Source organism: Eupeodes corollae, chromosome 1 (genome assembly GCF_945859685.1).
Source record: "Eupeodes corollae chromosome 1, idEupCoro1.1, whole genome shotgun sequence".
Classification (NCBI taxonomy): domain Eukaryota; kingdom Metazoa; phylum Arthropoda; class Insecta; order Diptera; family Syrphidae; genus Eupeodes; species Eupeodes corollae.
Genome location: NC_079147.1, coordinates 28,336,082 through 28,355,406, shown reverse-complemented (window position 1 = coordinate 28,355,406; position 19,325 = coordinate 28,336,082). Strand labels below are relative to the sequence as shown.

Genomic DNA, 19,325 nt, shown 5'->3' with positions numbered 1-19,325 from the left:
GAGTACATGGCTTCAGAGTTGGACACACTAACAACAGAACAGGCTGCACTGGCATATCGCAACTTATTTATTAATCCCCCTTCCTCATAACCGCCAACCGTTACAGCAACCACTTATCAATAAAGTATTAAACATTTATTCAGACAACTTTTAAAAAGTTTAAATTTAGGTATCTAAGATTTCCAAGAAGAAATGCTTTTAATTCAAGTAATTTGGATTCAGTATTGAAGGCTTTCAGCATTTAATTGAATTGTCATATTTTGGTCTCAATTCGAATTCATACCCAGAAATTAATAGAAAACAAATTTGTATAAAGGTTTTATTTTTGTATGTCTTACAAACTACGCAAAATAAATGTATCGAATTCCTTAGTTCTGGTCCTGATCTTTCTTGCTTACATACTCAACACACTTTGACGGATCTGTTGGGAAATATTCCTGGCATTTGGTCATTAATCTCTTAAGGCCCTGAATGTATTTGCGCTGCGTTTCGTCGTTCATCACGTGAGCTACGTTCTTTGAGAAAATCTTCTCACGTCCAGTACGTGCGTGAATACCCACCATAGTAACTCCGATGGGCCAAGGAGCATTTCCGATGGCCATTTCCAGGTACGCATCACTGGCGTGGATGTAGTTCCTCGATAGTAAATGTTTTGTAATATCTCTCAAACTGTCGAGAATATCATCGGGCAGGTTTTTGTGTTTCAACTTTCGAAACAGTGGCTTCACGTACTCCTTGGTTTGGGTATAGATAACCCGGGCCATTTTGACTTTTGTCGATTGCTTTTCCTGGGCTGAATACGAAGTGATCTGATCGTTCCATAGCTTAAGCAGGAATGTCAGAAGAGTTATGATGACGTCCATATCGTGTTCCTTGTTCCCACGACCCATTGTCCTGGCCATTTCGTGGATTGACTCCCAACTCACCGAGTCGTCTATTTCGGCTTCATCTGTTTGTTTTTCCACCTTCGTTGTTGGCGTGTTGGCAAACATTTCATTGAGATAAGCCTGATCTACTTGTTCAAGAGCTTCCTGGAAGTCATTGCGGAAACCACGATTCGTCTCGGGCTGTGAGATCTCACAGTAACGCAATCGATGAAAGGATTCTAATTCTGTTTCACCAAAAAGTGAAATTGGTTCACCACGCTCCCGCAGACGACGGATGACTTCCAATCTGGGCAGGATGTTAGTCTCCGAGACAGAGTTTTGTATGTTGCCTGAAAAAGGAGTCTTATTTAGAATTCAGAAGATATTTATAGATAAATAAGAGTTCTTACTGTTTCCTTCTTGGGAAGCGTCTGTTTTATTTTCTGATTCTGTAATTTTGTAGCCAATTTTTTGGAGGATTTCTTCAGTATTCTTTGCATTCAAATCACCTCTGCGAAAATATTTCTTCTCTCCCTGAAATTAATAGAAACCCATGATTAATTGGCATATTCGGAGTAATAAAATGATTTTCGTACTTACCATTACTTGCTTTTCTTCGAGAAGCTTACGTTTTCGGGCTATTTCAGCTTTTAAAACATCCATTTTTATAGAACTTTATTATTTTTGTACAAAATTCTTTGTTTTTTAAGTTGAAATGAAAACAAATGCAGCTGTCTGTCAGTTTTCTAACAAATTGCTGGGCTTACACTTGAGAGTAGATACATAAAACTGTTATATAAAATGATAGCGTTCAGGAAAGTCTTCTTCTATTTAAAAATGTAAAATTTGTATAAAACGTTTTGATATGATTTGGAGTTTATGAAAAACTTGAGAAATTAAAACACTGATTAGAGACTTTTGCTGTCATGATACATGTTCTTAAGTTTCTGCTTTTTAAATAAAAGTTTTTCATGGAGGTTTTTTGTATGAAATTTTATACGCACAGTTTAAGGCAGCTGCTTGCCGAATTTACAATAGTGTGTGCACTAGCTCCTCACACGCTAGATCGCTTGTTCAAGCCCAGCTCGGGCAAAAAGTTCTTCAAAAATTAAATTGAACATAAAACGATTAAGCACCACTAAAGGAGTCTGATGATCGGGTTGGCCCCCGTGAAATAGCTATAACTCCAGCCTATGAACTTGGTGGTAGCACACACAAGTTGTTGTTGTTTCATTCTTGTATTCAAAAGTTTTTCATGTTTTTCGCGAGCATTCAGCCTCTAGGTGACTTTTTTGTTTGTCATTTTTGTATTTTAAGAAAAAAAGTTTGGAATATAAATAGTTAAGGCTTAACTATATTCAAAAAGTATGTGCAAAAAGTGAAATAAACACACATATGGTAGCGACATTTATCTCTGAAAACCATGTGAAGATTGTATTTAGAACTTTAAAATTATATGTCATCTTTGTATATAGAACCTATAGTACTATCGTCATGAGTTTTTCAATGGGCGGCCCTTAGTGGCTACGGCGACATTTTCTATTAAACATTTTTTCTACTTAACTTTTTATTTAAAACTTCCAACCTCACCTTGGGGCTACGGTGAAAGTAAAAAACGTGATATCGTGCTATACGTTTTTTATAAAATGAATTCATTATTTGTCAAAAAAGGCTTGTTTACTGAAAATATAAGATCTGTGAGAAATCTACCACTCAATTGTTTAAAAAAGTGAGAGCTAAAGCCGTTTCAACTTTTAACTTTTGTTTTAAAGAATTGAGGGATAGAAATTTCAGTACGTTATTAAAAGACAAAAGATTTTTTAACTTTTGAATGTAGTTAAGCCTTAAGCTATATTTTTGTATTTTGTTTATTTTGTCGAACTTTATAATAATATGAGCACAGATGGCGTTTCATTAAACTTCAAGACGACAAGCATAGCTAAAGGGTTCGAATAACTCTATTGGGTATATAGAAACGGAGTTGACCTAGGTGACACATCTCCATTCGGTGGTCCAAATTTTCGATGACGCTGTACCATAATTGATATTTTATGCTGTTAATATGCCAAAATATCTCATTCCTTAGTTCTTGAATTGTTGCTGGCTTATTAGCGTACAGCTTTTCTGTCAAATAACCCCATAAAAAGTCAAATGGGTTTAAATCTCGGTTTCTAATTGACATCGCTACTGTTTTCGATAATATGACCAATGAATTTATCGCTCAAAAGATCCATTGTTTCGTTAGCTGTGCGGCAAGTAGCACCGTCCTGTTGAAACCACGTATCATCTACATCCATATCTTTTAATTTAGACCATACAAAGGTCGTTACCATCTCACTATAGCGAACACCATTCACAGCAACTGCCTGACCGGTCTCATTTTTTAAATGCCGCCAGAGAAACAGTCACTCTTTGTGAGAGATAAAAAGATAGATATTCTTTATTCTGTAATTATAATTTTGATATTTACATACTCGTAGTTATAACTTCTGAATAAATGTTTAAGACATGACATGGACTGTCGGCTGCTTGAGGGGCATTATTATTTTCATTTTACAATTAAATAATTTTACATATTAAAACGTAATTATTATTATTAATATTGTTATTTATTTTCATTTCAAATGACTATAAGAAACAAATTGTAATGGATAAGGACTTTTAGATTAGTTAAATCAAAATAGACATTTTATTTAAATTTAAATTTTTCTTTTTTTTAATTTTAGGATCTTTTAGTTTAGTTAAAACTAATTTTTTGGGCTTTTAGGTTAGTTAAATCAAAATATTGTACGTTATTTAATTGAATTCCAATGAATTTAATCGAAGTCAAATTAGATTAGTCAAATCAAAAAAAATAATTCGATAAACGGTTTCTGTATTTTATCGCTTCTTAGTAGAATTCATAAAGTCGCATCCACCTCGCACCATTCAGATAGTTCATAACCTCTTGAACTTGAAAAAGCTTTTTTCAAAGTGAACACGTCTTATCTCCGTCAGCAATGGACAAATGCCTATGAAGTTCAATACATGTTCTCTCTCATTACGGAGGGTGCAAAGATCGATAACCTCGTTACGATGGGGTCTAAAGTTTAGTCTGATCAGTTTTCCTCTTATCTTAAATATTATCCAATGATATAATTGTTATATTCGCTGGTGAAATAGTTTCTGTCGTTGAGATTAAATACGCAATTAGAATAATATTGCCTTTCCGTTGAGGAGCGGGCTTCTTCAATCTGCGCGTACCTTTCATTCTCATCAGTGACGGATATTACTTGGTTAAGCATCTTTTTTATTTGAACCGCATTCATACTCCAATTCAGGGTCAAGCCACCGCAGCTAACAAGTTCAAATCTTTATATATTTTCAGTCAGTCGCTATTAACTTGTTAGTATTAATTCTTTTCCAATTTACAAATATTGCCGATTTAGTTTGCTTTTGAGATGTTTTTCTCATTTTAAAATAAAAGTGAACTCGGTTGTATAGTGAAGCGTTTCTATTGATAGAATCAAAAGCTGCTTTGAAATCGACAGAAAGGCGTACAGTTTTTTATTTTGGTCGAGTTTCCACTGTGCAAGTGAACGAAGCACAAAGATATTATCCACCGTAGAATATCCTATACGAAAACCACTTTGAAATTCGCTAAGCTTGTTTTCATCTTACACCCAACTGTTCAGTCTTTCGTAAAGAACGATTGTGAATATTTTTAAGTCTTCATTCAAAAAATATTCCTCTATAATATGTAGGATCTTCTACATCACACTTCTTGTGGATTGGGGGAACTTTCCACATTTGAGCATAATGTTTAGCGCTTCTGCCAATTTAATCTTAAACAAAATTGTGTTTTTTTTAAAGAACTCAGCTGGTAGACCATTTGATCTAGCGGCCTTGCCATCTTTAAGACTTTGTAGAATACAACTCACTTCATTTTCTGTTATCGAGTTGCTCAATCCAAATTGATGGTCCTACATAACTGAAAGATATTTGTGTTGGAGAATTTAAAAGTGAAGTAAAATGATAGCTTTATGCCTGCAATGACAATGCTGCTGAAACTTTTACTTTAGAATTTTCATTAAGTTTCCTCGTTGTAGCCCAAAATTCAGCTGAATCTTTACTTCGATTAAAGGAAACTGCTAAATTTTCTTCATACTTCTGTTTTTCGTAACTTGTATTTTTTGGAAAGTTTGTTTATCTCCAAGTAATTTAACCTTACACTTGGAATTTCATACCTTCCCAGGACATTAAGAAGAGCTAATGATCCTTTCCTTAATTGCTCACATGAAAAGTCATACAACTCATTTTTTGTAGTTAATTTGTTCGTATTTTTAATAAACCTCGCTACTTCCATAATAATTCGTTTAAGCTCGCGGATTGGAACAAACTTAAAAGAAATCCTGGTTTCACATTGAGTCAGCATGTTATAGTTAGCATTTGGGTAGTAGAAAGTTGCCGATGCTTACCATCTAAGCATGAAATTATCCGCCAGATTATGAGTAGCACATTCGAGTTGGGAATTTTTATAACTATTCTCAGTATTCAGGAATATAGAAAAGTGATCCGAATATGTTATATCATCAACAGCAAAATCATCTACAAAAGAGCACCACTCTCCTCCAATCAGCCCATAGTCAATTACCGAGCTTCCCATCTTTGAAACAAACGTGAGTTCACCTTTTTTGTCACCTTTTGTGCTACCGTTCAAAATACAAAAGCCGAAATCGTTACAAAGATCAACGATACACTCTTTGTGTATGCATTGGTTTCTTGACAATCACTCTTGGATTATCATTAGCCAAACATGGCATTTCTGCTTATTGATGAATCCACTGAGGTGACAATGTGTCTCATCACTGAAAATGATTTTTTTTTCGGAAATTGTTCCTCCACTGTTCCCATTTCTTGCCACTATTCTGCCCATTGACGACGCATGAAACAGTCAAGAGGCTTTAGTTGTTGAGTCAATTTGCACCTCGTAAGCGTTCAAATGCAAGTCTTTATGGCTACACGATGACCTCAACGAGTTCAGATAGACATCACTTCAGCCACACTATCGCGAACATCATGAATATTTTCTGCAATACGAGCTTAACAAGCTTGCACTGGTGTTTCCACAGCTTCTAAAGACACGGTTTGCATTTGGACAATAAAATTGACCGGAAAAATCACAAAGTGCACTATATGCATTTTGATTTGAACTACTATTTTCTTAATGAGCCTGAATAACTTTAACGTGTTGCTTGATTATTTATCTTTCCTCAGAATAAATTGAATTGGTTTGAAATTGAGAATTATTAAATAAAATTCAAAATATGTACTTGACGTTTAGATGTGGTTTGTATTCAGCATCGGCCCTTTAAATTTAACCACTATATTTAAAACTCTAGCGTGAAATGAATTCTGCAAAATGATGTCGAATTATTATATAACAAGATGTAGTTGATATTGAACCATTATTTTTCTCAACGGTGGGAATTATAAGGACATGCTGTACAAAAATTAAGGAAATGGATTAGTGCGACAGCATAGTGCCAGACAGTATAGTGTTTCATAATTAAATAAATCAAATTCTACTTAAAGCGTTCTTCACATTATCACATCCTGTTCTGAGCTTAAAGAGATAAACGCCAAATTTATGCTCGAAATACCACCCGAAATATTTAAAAAAGATTTTACAATTTTACTGATGAGAATTCCGTCCTTCTAAAATTCCCTCGTGTAATTGAACCCTGTATCAGTTCACCAAGGATCCGCTGTGCATTTTTCAATATCTGTTATACGTCAGTTTTTGTTTGTCTTTTTTCTTCCTTCTGCCAGCCCAGCTGTCACTTCGCAAAACAAAAAGAAACTGAGCACCATCAAAAAAATATCAAAATTTGTCCAATTTACAAAATTTACTCTCAAACATATTTTTCCAATCAAAAATTAAAAACTCTTTAAAATCCATCTCGCCATGCCAAAGAAAATGGGCCTAAACTCAAAAGCAGTCGAAGCACGCGAACGCAAACAAGCCATCAAGAAAGAAGCCATGACCAAAGCTGAAAAGGAAGCCGAGGATCGTCTCTGGCAAGACAACGACAAGAATTTGGCCAAAAAGAAGCAACGCAAAGAAGAAGAGGACCGTAAGCGTGCCGAGGCAGCCAAACGAAAGGCCGAAGCCAAGGCACTGCTGGACGAGGAAATGTCCTCGATTAAAACACAAGGCAAGCAATCGATGAGCAAAGTCAATCGAATGCAAATCCAAGAGGAGGTCGAGAAACGTAACAAGAATGTCGAACTTATCAATGCTCCTAAATTACCTGCTAAAGTTGTTGTACCCGAACCGATACTCGAGGAGAATCTCAATCGAGCCATGTCCGATATTGTGGTGGCGACGAATGTCGATCAGGCTTTGGCTGCTTTGAGGTAGAATCGAAGACTTGTGGTGATTTTTTGTATCTTTTTAACATTTTTTCTCATTTCTTTTTTCTTAGAATCGAAGGTGAAGATAAACATCCCGAGAAACGTATGCGAGCCGCCTACAAAGCTTTTGAAGCTGTCAACCTGCCAATCATCAAAGCCGAGAATCCCTCATTGCGCCTGTCCCAATGGAAACAGATGCTCATGAAAGAGTGGAACAAATCACCCGACAATCCATTCAACCAACGCGACTAAATCAAGACACGAGAGGCTGTGAGATGGTGGACTTCCCGATTTGGCTTTAATTTTGTTCTCTTTGTTTTCGAAACATGGACCAGTTTGTAATAATTTATGATCTTTTTTGTTTTGTATTCTTTCTTTCTTTGTGGAACACTTTTCCAAAACTTTTGTATAGAAACTACCCTAAAAATGTATTTATTTTGAAACCACCAAGCTCCAAGGTATAAAATATACGTAGAGTTAAAGTTAACAAAAGAAAATGTTGTGTTTCCTTGATTTGAAGCCAGGCGAGTCCCAGCTCTGTCCAGATTCTCTTCCAAACCAAACTCCTTCAAACGTGTTTTGAATCTAGTAAAAGTCTAGAGCAAAGAACCTTAAGCGAAACTTCCCTTGTAGTAGGCCCTGCAGGATGTGACACACACAAACACGAATCTTTGTTTTTGGTTAGAATTATCTACAAGTTTTATTTCGAGAGGACACAAATTTAGTCATCAACAATTTGGGAGTATCGTCATTTTACGAGTGTACAACAGTTTAGAGTCCTTAACCAACTCAAACAACACAGAAATTTTGAGAATTCAAAGCTGTCCCATTAATTTACTTCTTCCCAAGTTCGGCAGCGCGTTGGGATGCCTTCTCCACGGCTGTCATCAGAGTTGACCTAAATGAGAAAGTGTCACATTCAAAGGTATCCTCAAAAAATGTTCCTTCTCCACCAACCTCAAATTGCCCTTTTCCAATTCATACACTCCGCAGATAGTAGCTCCTCCAGGAGAGCACACTTCATCCCTCAGCACGGCGGGGTGTTTACCGGTGATGATGACTGTCTTTACTGCACCCAGAAGCATCTGCGATGCGAACTGCAGAGCCATTTGTCGTGGGACTCCCTGCTTGACAGCTCCATCGGCCAGAGCCTCAATGATCGTATACACAAATGCCGGTCCACAGCCAGACAACCCTGAGATCCCATCGATCATAGTCTCTGGAACTTGTTGCGCCACACCCAACGAGTTCAACATCAGATGGACCTTCTCTAAGTCCTGTTGTTTGACATAGGAGCCCGGGGTGTAGACAGTGCAGCCCTCGCCAACTTGCATTGAGGTATTTGGCATGGTGCGGATCATCTTAAGTCCTTGGATAAAAGAAAACGACTCCTCCAAACTCTTTAAATTTACCCCGGCCAGGACCGACACGAACAGCTTGTCCTTATCCCTAGCCGACGATATGTGGTTATTCCTCAGTTGCGCAGCGCATGGCTCGAGAATGTGTGGCTTCACTGCGATAAAGATAATGTCTGACTTCTCCAGCACCACATAGTTATCTTCACTGACCTCGGTGACACCGTGATCGCGCCACCGTTGCAGATTCTCAATGTGCGGCCCCGACACCAGAACTTGAATAGCCTTGACAATGCCACGCGAAATGAGTCCAGCTCCGATGGCATAGGCCATATTTCCGCCACCAATGAAGCCAATTTTCTCATCTAGTTTTGCCATGTTTTGAGAGTTCTTACGTAAAATCTGTCGAGCACGACACTCACAACTGGAAAAGTGTATTCTTTATTTACAAAGGGCGACAGAGTGACAGTGGATGGGAAGGTAAGGTTGGGCTGTGGCAGTGGCACGCACAAATGATGTTTTTGCTTGGATTTGTTTTGGTCGTCCGTCAACAATGTAGAAGATCAAACAAACGATATTAATAGATTGCAATTGTAAGCAGTTTCTTTTATTACACTACACAAAGTTGCACCTATCGTTCACACTTCTTCGGTTCTGATTCTGCTTTGGCTTTCTGTTTTAGTGACGTCTAACGTCTGTCGTGTTCGCGAAATTCTTTCTGCGGCTGCGATTTACGTTTGTTTTGTTTAGAGCGATGACAGCAGCCAGCAGCTCTCAAACTGTTCAAGAATGGTTCGTGTGTGTGGAAACTGAGAATGGGTTGAGGATATAATAGTACAATAGTGGTTTACAGGGTGTTTTGAGGAAACGTAAAATACATAATCAAATGTTGTCTTTCCTGTGATGTGTGTATAATAATTCTAAAGTTCTTTATTGATAATAAGGTTTTAATGGCCAGACCACGGGAAATTCAAACTAAAGGGTTTTCCAAAAGGGATGGGATAATTTTGACAGTTCGTGTCAGCCATATTGTTTTTTAAATTTCTGTCAAAAAATCTTTTAATTGTGTGTTCACTATTAAGTTGACTAGGTGTCAAATTGATCCAAATTACGGTCCAAGAATAATTTTAAGCTGTGAGGCCCATTTTTTGGATAAATAAGTACGTCAATAAGCAAAATCTCCGAATTTGGGACAACACCAATCCACTCGAGATTTCCGAATTGCCAATGCATAGCAATAAAGTTATTGTTTTGTGTGGATTTTGGGTTGGAGGCGTTATCGATAAGTCGATGATCACTAACTTCTTGTCCCTTGAATACGGTGATAAGGATAGCCATGGGTGTTTGATACCTCAGCCATTGTATACATATTTATTATAGTACTCTTATGAAGAGGAACGATCAAAGCGACATCTGAGAGGCGTGGAGATGATTGAATTTGATCCCTTTTTTTATATCCTCAATAGTTGGGAAGCATTGACATACTATACATGGACTGCTAGTAGCCAAAATTGTGTAACATTTACATTTAATACTCAGAATATGTCAGAAAAAGCTTATCTCAACTAAATACATACAGATGTCGCTAAATATTTCATAACTTTTCTTGCCACTGTGCCTGGAAGGGCTAGTGTAGCTAATTTGATTCGTTCCGCATATTTCTGTCAAAAAAAGTTTTTAGTAGACCTGATTATACAAATTTCAAAATTAGTTTCATTGATGATAACCAAGGATACATACTTATATTATATAACTGTGTTGCAATTTATTTTGCCTTATAATTAATAAAAAAAAGAAATTAAACTAGAATCAAAACACCCGCGCGAAATATGAACTTATGAGAAATAAATTATGCCGAACTGTCAAACAACAGCGGCGAATAAGCGAAGAGGCAAAATTGCAACAAGCAGCAAATTAAGTGCTGCCACCACGACGAGCTCAGTGAGGGGTGGGTTCAGCAATTAACAATCAATCGATGAATCGATTGATAAAGTTGCATGGAAATGTGATATCACTTTGATATCAAAATTATTACTTTAATTATAAATTGCCTAAGGGGCGGTCTTACGTTTCGTAAGAAAAAGGGCGCCAGCAAATTTTTTTTTGTTCCTGAAATAAAAGAAAAGGAAATTGCAAACCTTTTTTTTTTAAACACACACCAAGAGAAAAGCACCAACGAAACAGTACAACGAAGAAAAGAAAACAAAATGGGTATCTTTTAGGACACTTTATTTATACGATGTGCCTGAGAAACCTTGCAAAAGCAGGATAAAAACTCAGGATCTTTTCAAAAACAACGACAAGTTTTATGGATTATGGACCGTTAAGGTCTTAATTCCCACAATTAAAATTGGGATAAAAGGAATAAAATAAGTTAAACGGAAATAAACAAAATTTTACTTATCTTTTTTTTTTCTCTGCAGAACCCCAAATAGATATTTCTCCTTTCCTTTCCTTCCTTTCTTTTTTTCCTTTTTCACTTTTTCCTTTTTTTTCTATTAAAACGACACTATTAATTTTTCTGGATTATTCTCAATTTTTTTTTTCTGTCTAAGTCCGAAAGTTATCTTCACGGTTTCAAAGCTCGAAAAGAAATTGACGGACAGATTCCAAGATCTGTCCTATCTCTTCCTTTCCATCTCCCGCCATTTTAGCTTTCAGCCAATGTGGAGTGGCGGATTTCAATCACTTCATCAACAGCCAATCGGAGATCGGCTTGTTGATCTCAACTTGTGATGAAATTCTCGCGATCCCGCTTACTCGCTCTTCTCTCACAGCTAAATGCAAGTCATCCTGGAATTCGCCGTCCGCTGGATTCACTTCCAGGTAACTTCGATTCCAGGCGCTGCGTTCAGCCACCCCCACTTTCTTTTTCGATATCGGACAAAGACCGAGAAATTAAAAATCGAGAAAAACCTTTAAAGCAATCAACTAAACTTTAATTTTGACTTTAAGACCGCTCGGAAGGAAAGGAAAAATAACTATACTTTAAGATCTGTTAGGCTAGGCGCGCACATGCAACTTTTTCGAAACCAAATAGTTTGATCGTCAGTTGCCCAAACATCGCGCACATAAGCAACTCCAAAAGTAATCAACGAAATAAACAAATACACAGAAAACATTTATTCACTATTTCTATCTCATATACACGAAACAAAATAGTTTCAAATTTGTCCTATTTTTTTGCTTATGAAAGAAAAGAGTAGATATATTGTTGGAATACAAAATTATATAAAATATATTTTTTGTTTTTTGAAGGTCAAAATTTTCTAGGCATGGATTTTTACATAATGGCACTGATATGTGCGTTTGAATTAGAAAGAAGGAATAAACCTGCAATCAAAAGGCAATATTGGGTTCACCCGTTGAACTCACAATGCCTTGTAAAAGGGCAATTTCAAAAAATGTATCTAGAACACCGCTTTTTCCTACTGCGATGAAAATAAACGTCTTTCAATTTTGCTTTACTTATTTATTTTTAGTGATAGAAATATAATAGATCTTTAGTAACTAACTTTATACTTATATATATGTATATGGGAAGATACATCAAATAAAATTCTTATTAAACGAATTATAAAATGACCTTATTCATTTATTTATTATTATTTATTTATTCCTTTTAACTTAATAAATAATCGGATTAGAATCTCTTACTTTACATGAATACTTTAGGCCAACTGATTACTGAATCACTTATTTCATCAATCACTATTCACTTGTAAGGCATAATCAAACTGCTCTTAAGCGTATATGTACGTCATTCCACAATTGGAGTGGCAGGAAACCCAACTCCAACAACCGCTACCTTACGGAAAGTTTGTGTACGACCTACAGCTCTGTAAAATAAAATAATAAAATTTATATAATTCACATTTTACAAATAAATAATCAAATAATATTCGACTCAAAGTGAACGCTTGGAATAACTAATATATTTTAAAAGAGAAAAGAATTATATTTGTTTATTATAAAACCAAATGTTTAACAGACCACCAAGAAAAAAAAAACAAAATATTTAAAAACAATGAGTTTTATTTGGATACGATTGACACCTTTTAATAAATCTTTACCTTTGTTCCAGCAATATAACCACCAGCACTGCCAAAGCTCTTAAATTTTCCCATTAGAATATCAACATCTTTCGGATCGGCGCCATAATAGTCAACAGTACCGCGACCATTTGGTCCCATTGCTACCACACTATTCGTCTCATACAAATGCAAATAAGGTTTGTATTTCTTCTTCAATGCAATAACTTCGGACAATCGAACACTCCAACACACTTTACAACGGGGACTGTCTAAAGCCAAGCCGTCTGTTCTGCAACGCTGTTCAAGCATCTTGTTTCTTTTCCAGTGAACTCAAATGTCCAACCGTAATCCTTGGTTATGCGATCTTTGAGAGTTACCTCCCTACCAGGGACACTGCAAATTGGGAAATTCCAGCAATAGACATACCGTGAATAGAATTCTCGAAGGTATCGTATAGCGTAACATAGCCCTGGAAACAAATGGAATTTCAGACTCAATCTGTCAGTTCGTGAATTTCAGATCGATTCAAATCGTCATCTTACCCCTCGATTATTTTCTTTAGCTACTTTTCGGGCACACATAAATTGATTCATGTAGCCCAATATCATGAGCAGGTAAAAGCCAAGATATACTAGGAAGGCTGTGTGTAGAGGAACCTTTACGAATGAAGATTTTCTCCTTTTCCTGATACTGCTGCTCCCGTGGGTGCTTTTCCGTTTCAATGTTGTTTATGTTACTCTTTATTGTATACAATTCCATTTGCAGTCTGGTTGATAGCATTCGACGGCGACAGCGTTGTTTTACTCTTGCCATTCCCATTTGTGAGAGGCGGAACATCATTTGAAATAATTGTGCATTATTCCATTTTTTAAACGATGACGCACTTTGATACGATTGAAGTACATAATAATCTGAAAATAAAATAAAAATTAAAAAATATGTTTTGTTTTCAGTTACAAATAATAATAACCACCTCCTTTCAGTACATAAATACATTTGACGTTTAAAAAGTAGCAATTGAATTATGAAAACAAACATACGAGAAGGATATATTATTCTGCGCGTCTGGAACTATCCTACTAACCTCGTCACACTTTAAAGAATCATTCCACTGAAATGCACTAATACAAACATACGAAAGAAACTATTTAGTTGCATGTGCGCGCAGTTACGTGTATCATAGTAGGATACAGACATTTTTTATGGGTTTAAGCAACTAATAAATTTTCGCAATCAATGTATGAAAGAGAAAACTAGTGAAATTGAGATGTAAGGTGGTACTCTTCCCTCAGAATTTTTTGTGAAAGGAAAACATTGCCTAATTTTTTTTCTCTCTTGCACTTAAAGAAAATTGTTCAACGATTTAGTTGAATGTGCGCGCAGTTACCTAAAATTCCTTGTGACACAAACTAATTAATTGGTTTGGGGTGATCGTTTAGTTTGTGTCAAAACACAAACTAAAAAGTTGCTCGAATGGGCGACCGAATGGTTTCTGCATGTGCGCGGACTCTCGTATAAGTCTATAGTGCTCAGATTAGAAACCAAACAGTTTCGAAACTAAAAGTTGCATGTGCGCGCCTAGCCTTACTCTACCCCCGAGTTAAGTTGCCCGCAACTTAACCGTCCATAAGTCCATAAAACTTGTCCCGTATTACATTATTTTCAAAATGACTACAATTAACGTGAAACAAAAGAAATTAATTATATAAATATTAAATATTAATTCAACCCAAAAAGATTACACAATTTACAAATTTTTATAGTTTATGTTGGGCCGTGGGCCATTCTCCAGTTGGAGTAACTTCTTCTGCAACGTATCGACCAGACCGTCCATCTGGTTTGGTTTCACTTCCATGGAAACCATCCTTCTTTTGAAACCTGAAACGAGACTTGGTATTTTTTTTCCTCACGAAAATGACAGAGAGAACCATGGTCAGAAGGACTATGGCCGTCCCGCTCTCTCTCATCCTCGTGTAGAAGGAATATGACAAGTGTCAAATCGAATATTGTAAACAAAACAAGTGGGAAAGTGGATGCAAAATGCATCATTTTTTTTTTAATTAAAATTAAATGTGGAAAGAAATTGTTGCGTTCATTTATAACGCAACAACTGGTCAGCCTTAGGCGTTTTTAGCATCTGATTGGCTAGCTGCCAAAAATCTCTGGAAAGTTATTGAAGAAAAATCTCCCCTACTATCATGTCAATTCCACTTACGTCAAAATGACGGGTTATCATGAATTTTCAATTGACTAAAAAGCTGAACTTTATTACTGTGTTATTTATTTATTTGCACAATTCCATTTTGGGTTTTGTTTTAAAGCGTTACTCGTCAAATTGGAAAAGTAATAAATAACAATACAAAATACAATGTTTTTGGTAGTTTGTGCACGATCAATTGAAAGTACAGATTGATAAACTAAAATTCCGAATTTGAAGTTTATGGAACTTTACCAATTTAATTTAATTTTTTGTTTTCTTAACCCGATCAATCAAATCTATAACTGGCCCCTTTAGCTAAGAATAAAAGATTGGATGATCTTCCAATATTGGCCGAACTGTCAAAAGTTTTCCAATAGCTTTTGAATTATGTGAAAATTGTCCTTTAATAGGATTGGTTGATTTTATCCAAATATTGAACAATTTTTTGGTAGAAAATGGGCTAATATTTTACGACATTTTTTTATAATCCCATTAATAATTGTTTGCTTACACGTCTGGAAGACTTTATATCAATAAAATTGGTAGACTCATTGGAAAACAATTTTGTTGACAGATGACATATGAACACATATTTTAGGAGTAAAAGCAACAGATCGTGCAAAAACTTTTAAAAAAATATAAAATATAGAAAAAGTGAAACAGTAATGAAACAGGCAGTAAAAAAAATATCTTGGCATTATATTTGTTGGAGACCAGTCAAGAGGAAGATGAGTGTCCACAGAAGTGACATCAGCTTCTTTTTCGTTTTTTTTCCAGACAGTTTTTATTTGTATAATTAGAGAACACTAAAAAAGTTTGTATACCTTTAATATGCCAAAGACACAGTGTGAGGTGTCGGTGTACATTGATTTTGAATTCCTGAACATAGATCATGGTAAGGCATTCCACATTAGCTCAGTACGGCTAAAAATCAATCTCTGTACTTCATAGTCCGGCCTATGCTGTTCTCGAGGGTAAACTAATGGGCATTCCTAGAAGCGCGGGTGTTAACGATAAAAAAGGGTAAGTCATGAAATTTTACAGGGATGTTTGAGTGACGTAAACGAGTTGATGATGTTAATGTCACCAATTATTTAAAAAGCTCTTTTTTGAATACTGTCCAAGAGGCTTAAATAAGTTGCTGGAGCACCAGCACAGAGATGAGAGTTATATTCAAATTTCGGACGTATACAGCTTTTGTAGATTGTAGCCAGCTCAGACAGAGAGAAACATTTCTTGCAACGTCTCAAAAAAATTAGACATCTTGGGACATTTTTGGCGACATTGCGTATGTGATCGCTCCACAAAAGGTGATTGCTGATGCACATTCCGAGGATGTCGAGATTTTCAGTTTGTAAATGCCACTCATTGATAGTGGCAAAGAGGGTTTTTCTCGCTTTAACGATACAAGCCAGCATTGGGTTTTCGAAGCATTAAATTCCACACGGTTTTTTTCCCCCCATTTTACAATGCTGTGTATGAAGAGCTAAGTATACCTAATATCGTAAGCGAAACAATGTAATGGATTAGAAGTAGCAGGGAGGAGATTATTTTTAAAAAATGAGGAAAAGGGTCAGAGAAAAACGGAGCTCTGGGGCAAAATAGCATTTATTTTATGGTGTTCAGACTTGAGTCCGCGAAAAACAAATTGTATTATAAATAAATTGGGTTGCGCAACAGTCCGTTTGAGAACTAGGTCCTTGTGGCTGACAACTCTCAACTATTCCTGTGTGCGAATACTGTTGTCAGGGATGGAAGAGACCTACAGTTTTAAGCCGAATCCGAACGGAAAATTTGAGAATTCCTCGCAAGAGGCAGTACCCCTGAAAAAACTTTAGGTGGCATAGGCAGGAATCGAACACAAGACCTCTCGCATGACAGTCCATCGCACTAACCATCATGCCACGGGTAGTACAAAACAAATTGTATTGAACGGTTCGAAAGAATATTTCTAATCCAACGAAGAAGAGACTTTATCAAGTGCTTTTGAAATATCAAGTGCAATAATCTTACTTTCTTCAAAGCGATGTAAAAGATTTGTTCTTGTTTTAACAAAAAGTCTATTGGTTTGGCATAAAAAGCCGTTTACCAGACTGACATACTTTAAATTCTAATTTATATTTTCATTATTAATTAACATAGATATAAACGGTGATTTTTTAAGAGCTTGAAAACTTAAAAAAAAAAAAACGCATAAAATTTGCAAAATCTCATCGATTCTTTATTTGAAACGTTAGATTGGTCCATGACATTTACTTTTTGAAGATAATTTCATTTAAATGTTGACCGCGGCTGCGTCTTAGGTGGTCCATTCAGAAAGTCCAATTTTGGGTAACTTTTTCGAGCATTTCGGCCGGAACAGCCCGAATTTCTTCGGAAATGTTGTCTTCCAAAGCTGGAATAGTTGCTGGCTTATTTGTGTAGACTTTAGACTTGACGTAGCCCCACAAAAAATAGTCAAATCGCATGATCTTGGTGTCCAACTTACCGGTCCATTCCTTGAGATGAATTGTTCTCCGAAGTTTTCCCTCAAAATGGCCATAGAATCAGCTGTGTGGCATGTAGCGCCATCTTGTTGAAACCACATGTCAACCAAGTTCAGTTCTTCCATTTTTGGCAACAAAAAGTTTGTTAGCATTGAACGATAGCGATCGCTATTCACCGTAACGTTGCGTCCAACAGCATCTCTGAAAAAATATGGTCCAATGATTCCACCAGCGTACAAACCACACCAAACAGTGCATTTTGCAGTTCTTGAACGGCTTCTGGTTGCTCTTCACTCCAAATGCGGCAATTTTGCTTATTGACGTAGCCATTCAACCAGAAATGAGCCTAATCGCTGAACAAAATTTGTCGATAAAAAAGCGGATTTTCTGCCAACTTTTCTAGGGCCCATTCACTGAAAATTCGACGTTGTGGCAGATCGTTCGGCTTCAGTTCTTGCACGAGCTGTATTTTATACGGTTTTACACCAAGATCTTTGCGTAAAATCTTCCATGTGGTCGAATAAGACAAACCCAATTGCTGCGAACGGCGACGAATCGACATTTCACGGTCTTCAGCAACACTCTCAGAAACAGACGCAATATTCTCTTCTGTACGCACTGTACGCATTCGTGTGGTTGGTTTAATGTCCAATAAAGTAAACTGAGTGCGAAACTTGGTCACAATCGCATTAATTGTTTGATCACTTGGTCGATTATGTAGACCATACATCGGACGTAAAGCGCGAAACACATTTCGAACCGAACACTGATTTTGGTAATAAAATTCAATGATTTGCAAGCGTTGCTCGTTAGTAAGTCTATTCATGATGAAATGTCAAAGCATACTGAGCATCTTTCTCTTTGACACCACGTCTGAAATCCCGCGTGATCTGTCAAATACTAATGCATGAAAATCCTAACCTCAAAAAAATCACCCTTTACATATTTTTCTTTCTTGTTTCAGAAATTTTCTTTAACAATGCAATTTCGATATTTATTGCTTTCTAGTGAAATTAAAAAGTACTTCCCAGCCACATGATCCGTTTAAAATTTTTAGCACTAGCTCTAATTCCAATAATTGAGCTCCAAAATACAGCCCTCGAAATTCCTTTAAAATGGGACAGACTACCATAAAATGAAACACATCTTCTCTTACATAACGGTTGCATAAGGTACATATAATTGTATGAAATTGAGGTTCAATTATTCACCCCTTAATCGAAAGATTATACTTATGAATTCCGTAGAATGGTTAGCTAAAAAGTATGTTCTTTAATTTAAGTAGTGTTCCAATTTGCTTTATTCTTCAGCAGTGAATATCTTCCTCCGCCACTTCTTGAGATCATCATTTAAGATTTAACCAGATTGACAGATAGATTCCAACTTTTACAATAACTTCCTAATCTGTTGATCATAAGCTGCGTGCCTTCAACTGTCTCTGCGAGGAAAACGATGTCATCTGCAAATAATAACCCTGGAATTTTCGTCTGACGGAGCTCAATTCCACCTGTAATAGCATCTGTGATATCATTTATGTATGAGATAAACAGTAGTGTGCTAAGGACGCACCCTTGCTTTACTCCTACTGTTGTTTCGAAATCTTCGGAAAGACATTTTACATCCCAGATACGAGCAGTATTATAATGGTACAAATCTTTCAATACTTTTATCATTTTTGATGATATCCCTAGCATATATAATTTATAGAAGAGTGCTTCTCGTGGTGTGGAGTTAAAGGCTGCTTGAAAGTCGACAAGGAAAGCATAAAGTTTTTTATTCCTATTTATGTATATCTCTGCTAAGCTAAACAACGAAAATATTTGGTCAACATTCGAATAGCCTATCCTTGGAACTTATGCAAAATATGATTCTTTTCCACCCAATGAGTAAGCCTTTCATAGAGAACGGATCAGAATAGTTTGGCGGTTGTGTTCAAAAGCGATATACCTCTATAATAAGCTGGATCTTCGAAGTCTCCTTTTTTATGA

The 19,325-nt window shown here is 36.3% G+C and overlaps 4 protein-coding genes across 4 annotated transcripts; 1 reads left to right on the top strand and 3 right to left on the bottom strand.

The window, feature by feature from the left end:
* Positions 1–290: 290 nt before the first annotated feature.
* Positions 291–1,622, bottom strand: LOC129939182 (pre-mRNA-splicing factor 18). Its single transcript, XM_056047091.1, has 3 exons — positions 1,467–1,622; positions 1,277–1,400; positions 291–1,216 (listed from the first exon to the last, which is right to left on the bottom strand). The coding sequence occupies exons 1-3, from the start codon at positions 1,527–1,529 to the stop codon at positions 369–371; spliced, it is 1,035 nt and encodes a 344-aa protein (XP_055903066.1). The 5' UTR covers positions 1,530–1,622; the 3' UTR covers positions 291–368.
* Positions 1,623–6,673: 5,051 nt separating this feature from the next.
* Positions 6,674–7,759, top strand: LOC129939159 (coiled-coil domain-containing protein 124). Its single transcript, XM_056047061.1, has 2 exons — positions 6,674–7,265; positions 7,334–7,759. The coding sequence occupies exons 1-2, from the start codon at positions 6,814–6,816 to the stop codon at positions 7,512–7,514; spliced, it is 633 nt and encodes a 210-aa protein (XP_055903036.1). The 5' UTR covers positions 6,674–6,813; the 3' UTR covers positions 7,515–7,759.
* A 173-nt stretch (positions 7,760–7,932) lies between these two features.
* On the bottom strand, positions 7,933–9,321 carry LOC129938373 (uncharacterized). Its single transcript, XM_056045883.1, has 2 exons — positions 8,220–9,321; positions 7,933–8,160 (listed from the first exon to the last, which is right to left on the bottom strand). The coding sequence occupies exons 1-2, from the start codon at positions 8,993–8,995 to the stop codon at positions 8,097–8,099; spliced, it is 840 nt and encodes a 279-aa protein (XP_055901858.1). The 5' UTR covers positions 8,996–9,321; the 3' UTR covers positions 7,933–8,096.
* Positions 9,322–12,180: 2,859 nt separating this feature from the next.
* On the bottom strand, positions 12,181–13,476 carry LOC129942060 (serine palmitoyltransferase 2-like). Its single transcript, XM_056050855.1, has 3 exons — positions 13,194–13,476; positions 12,691–13,120; positions 12,181–12,456 (listed from the first exon to the last, which is right to left on the bottom strand). The coding sequence occupies exons 2-3, from the start codon at positions 12,958–12,960 to the stop codon at positions 12,427–12,429; spliced, it is 300 nt and encodes a 99-aa protein (XP_055906830.1). The 5' UTR covers positions 12,961–13,120; positions 13,194–13,476; the 3' UTR covers positions 12,181–12,426.
* Between the last annotated feature and the right edge of the window lie 5,849 nt (positions 13,477–19,325).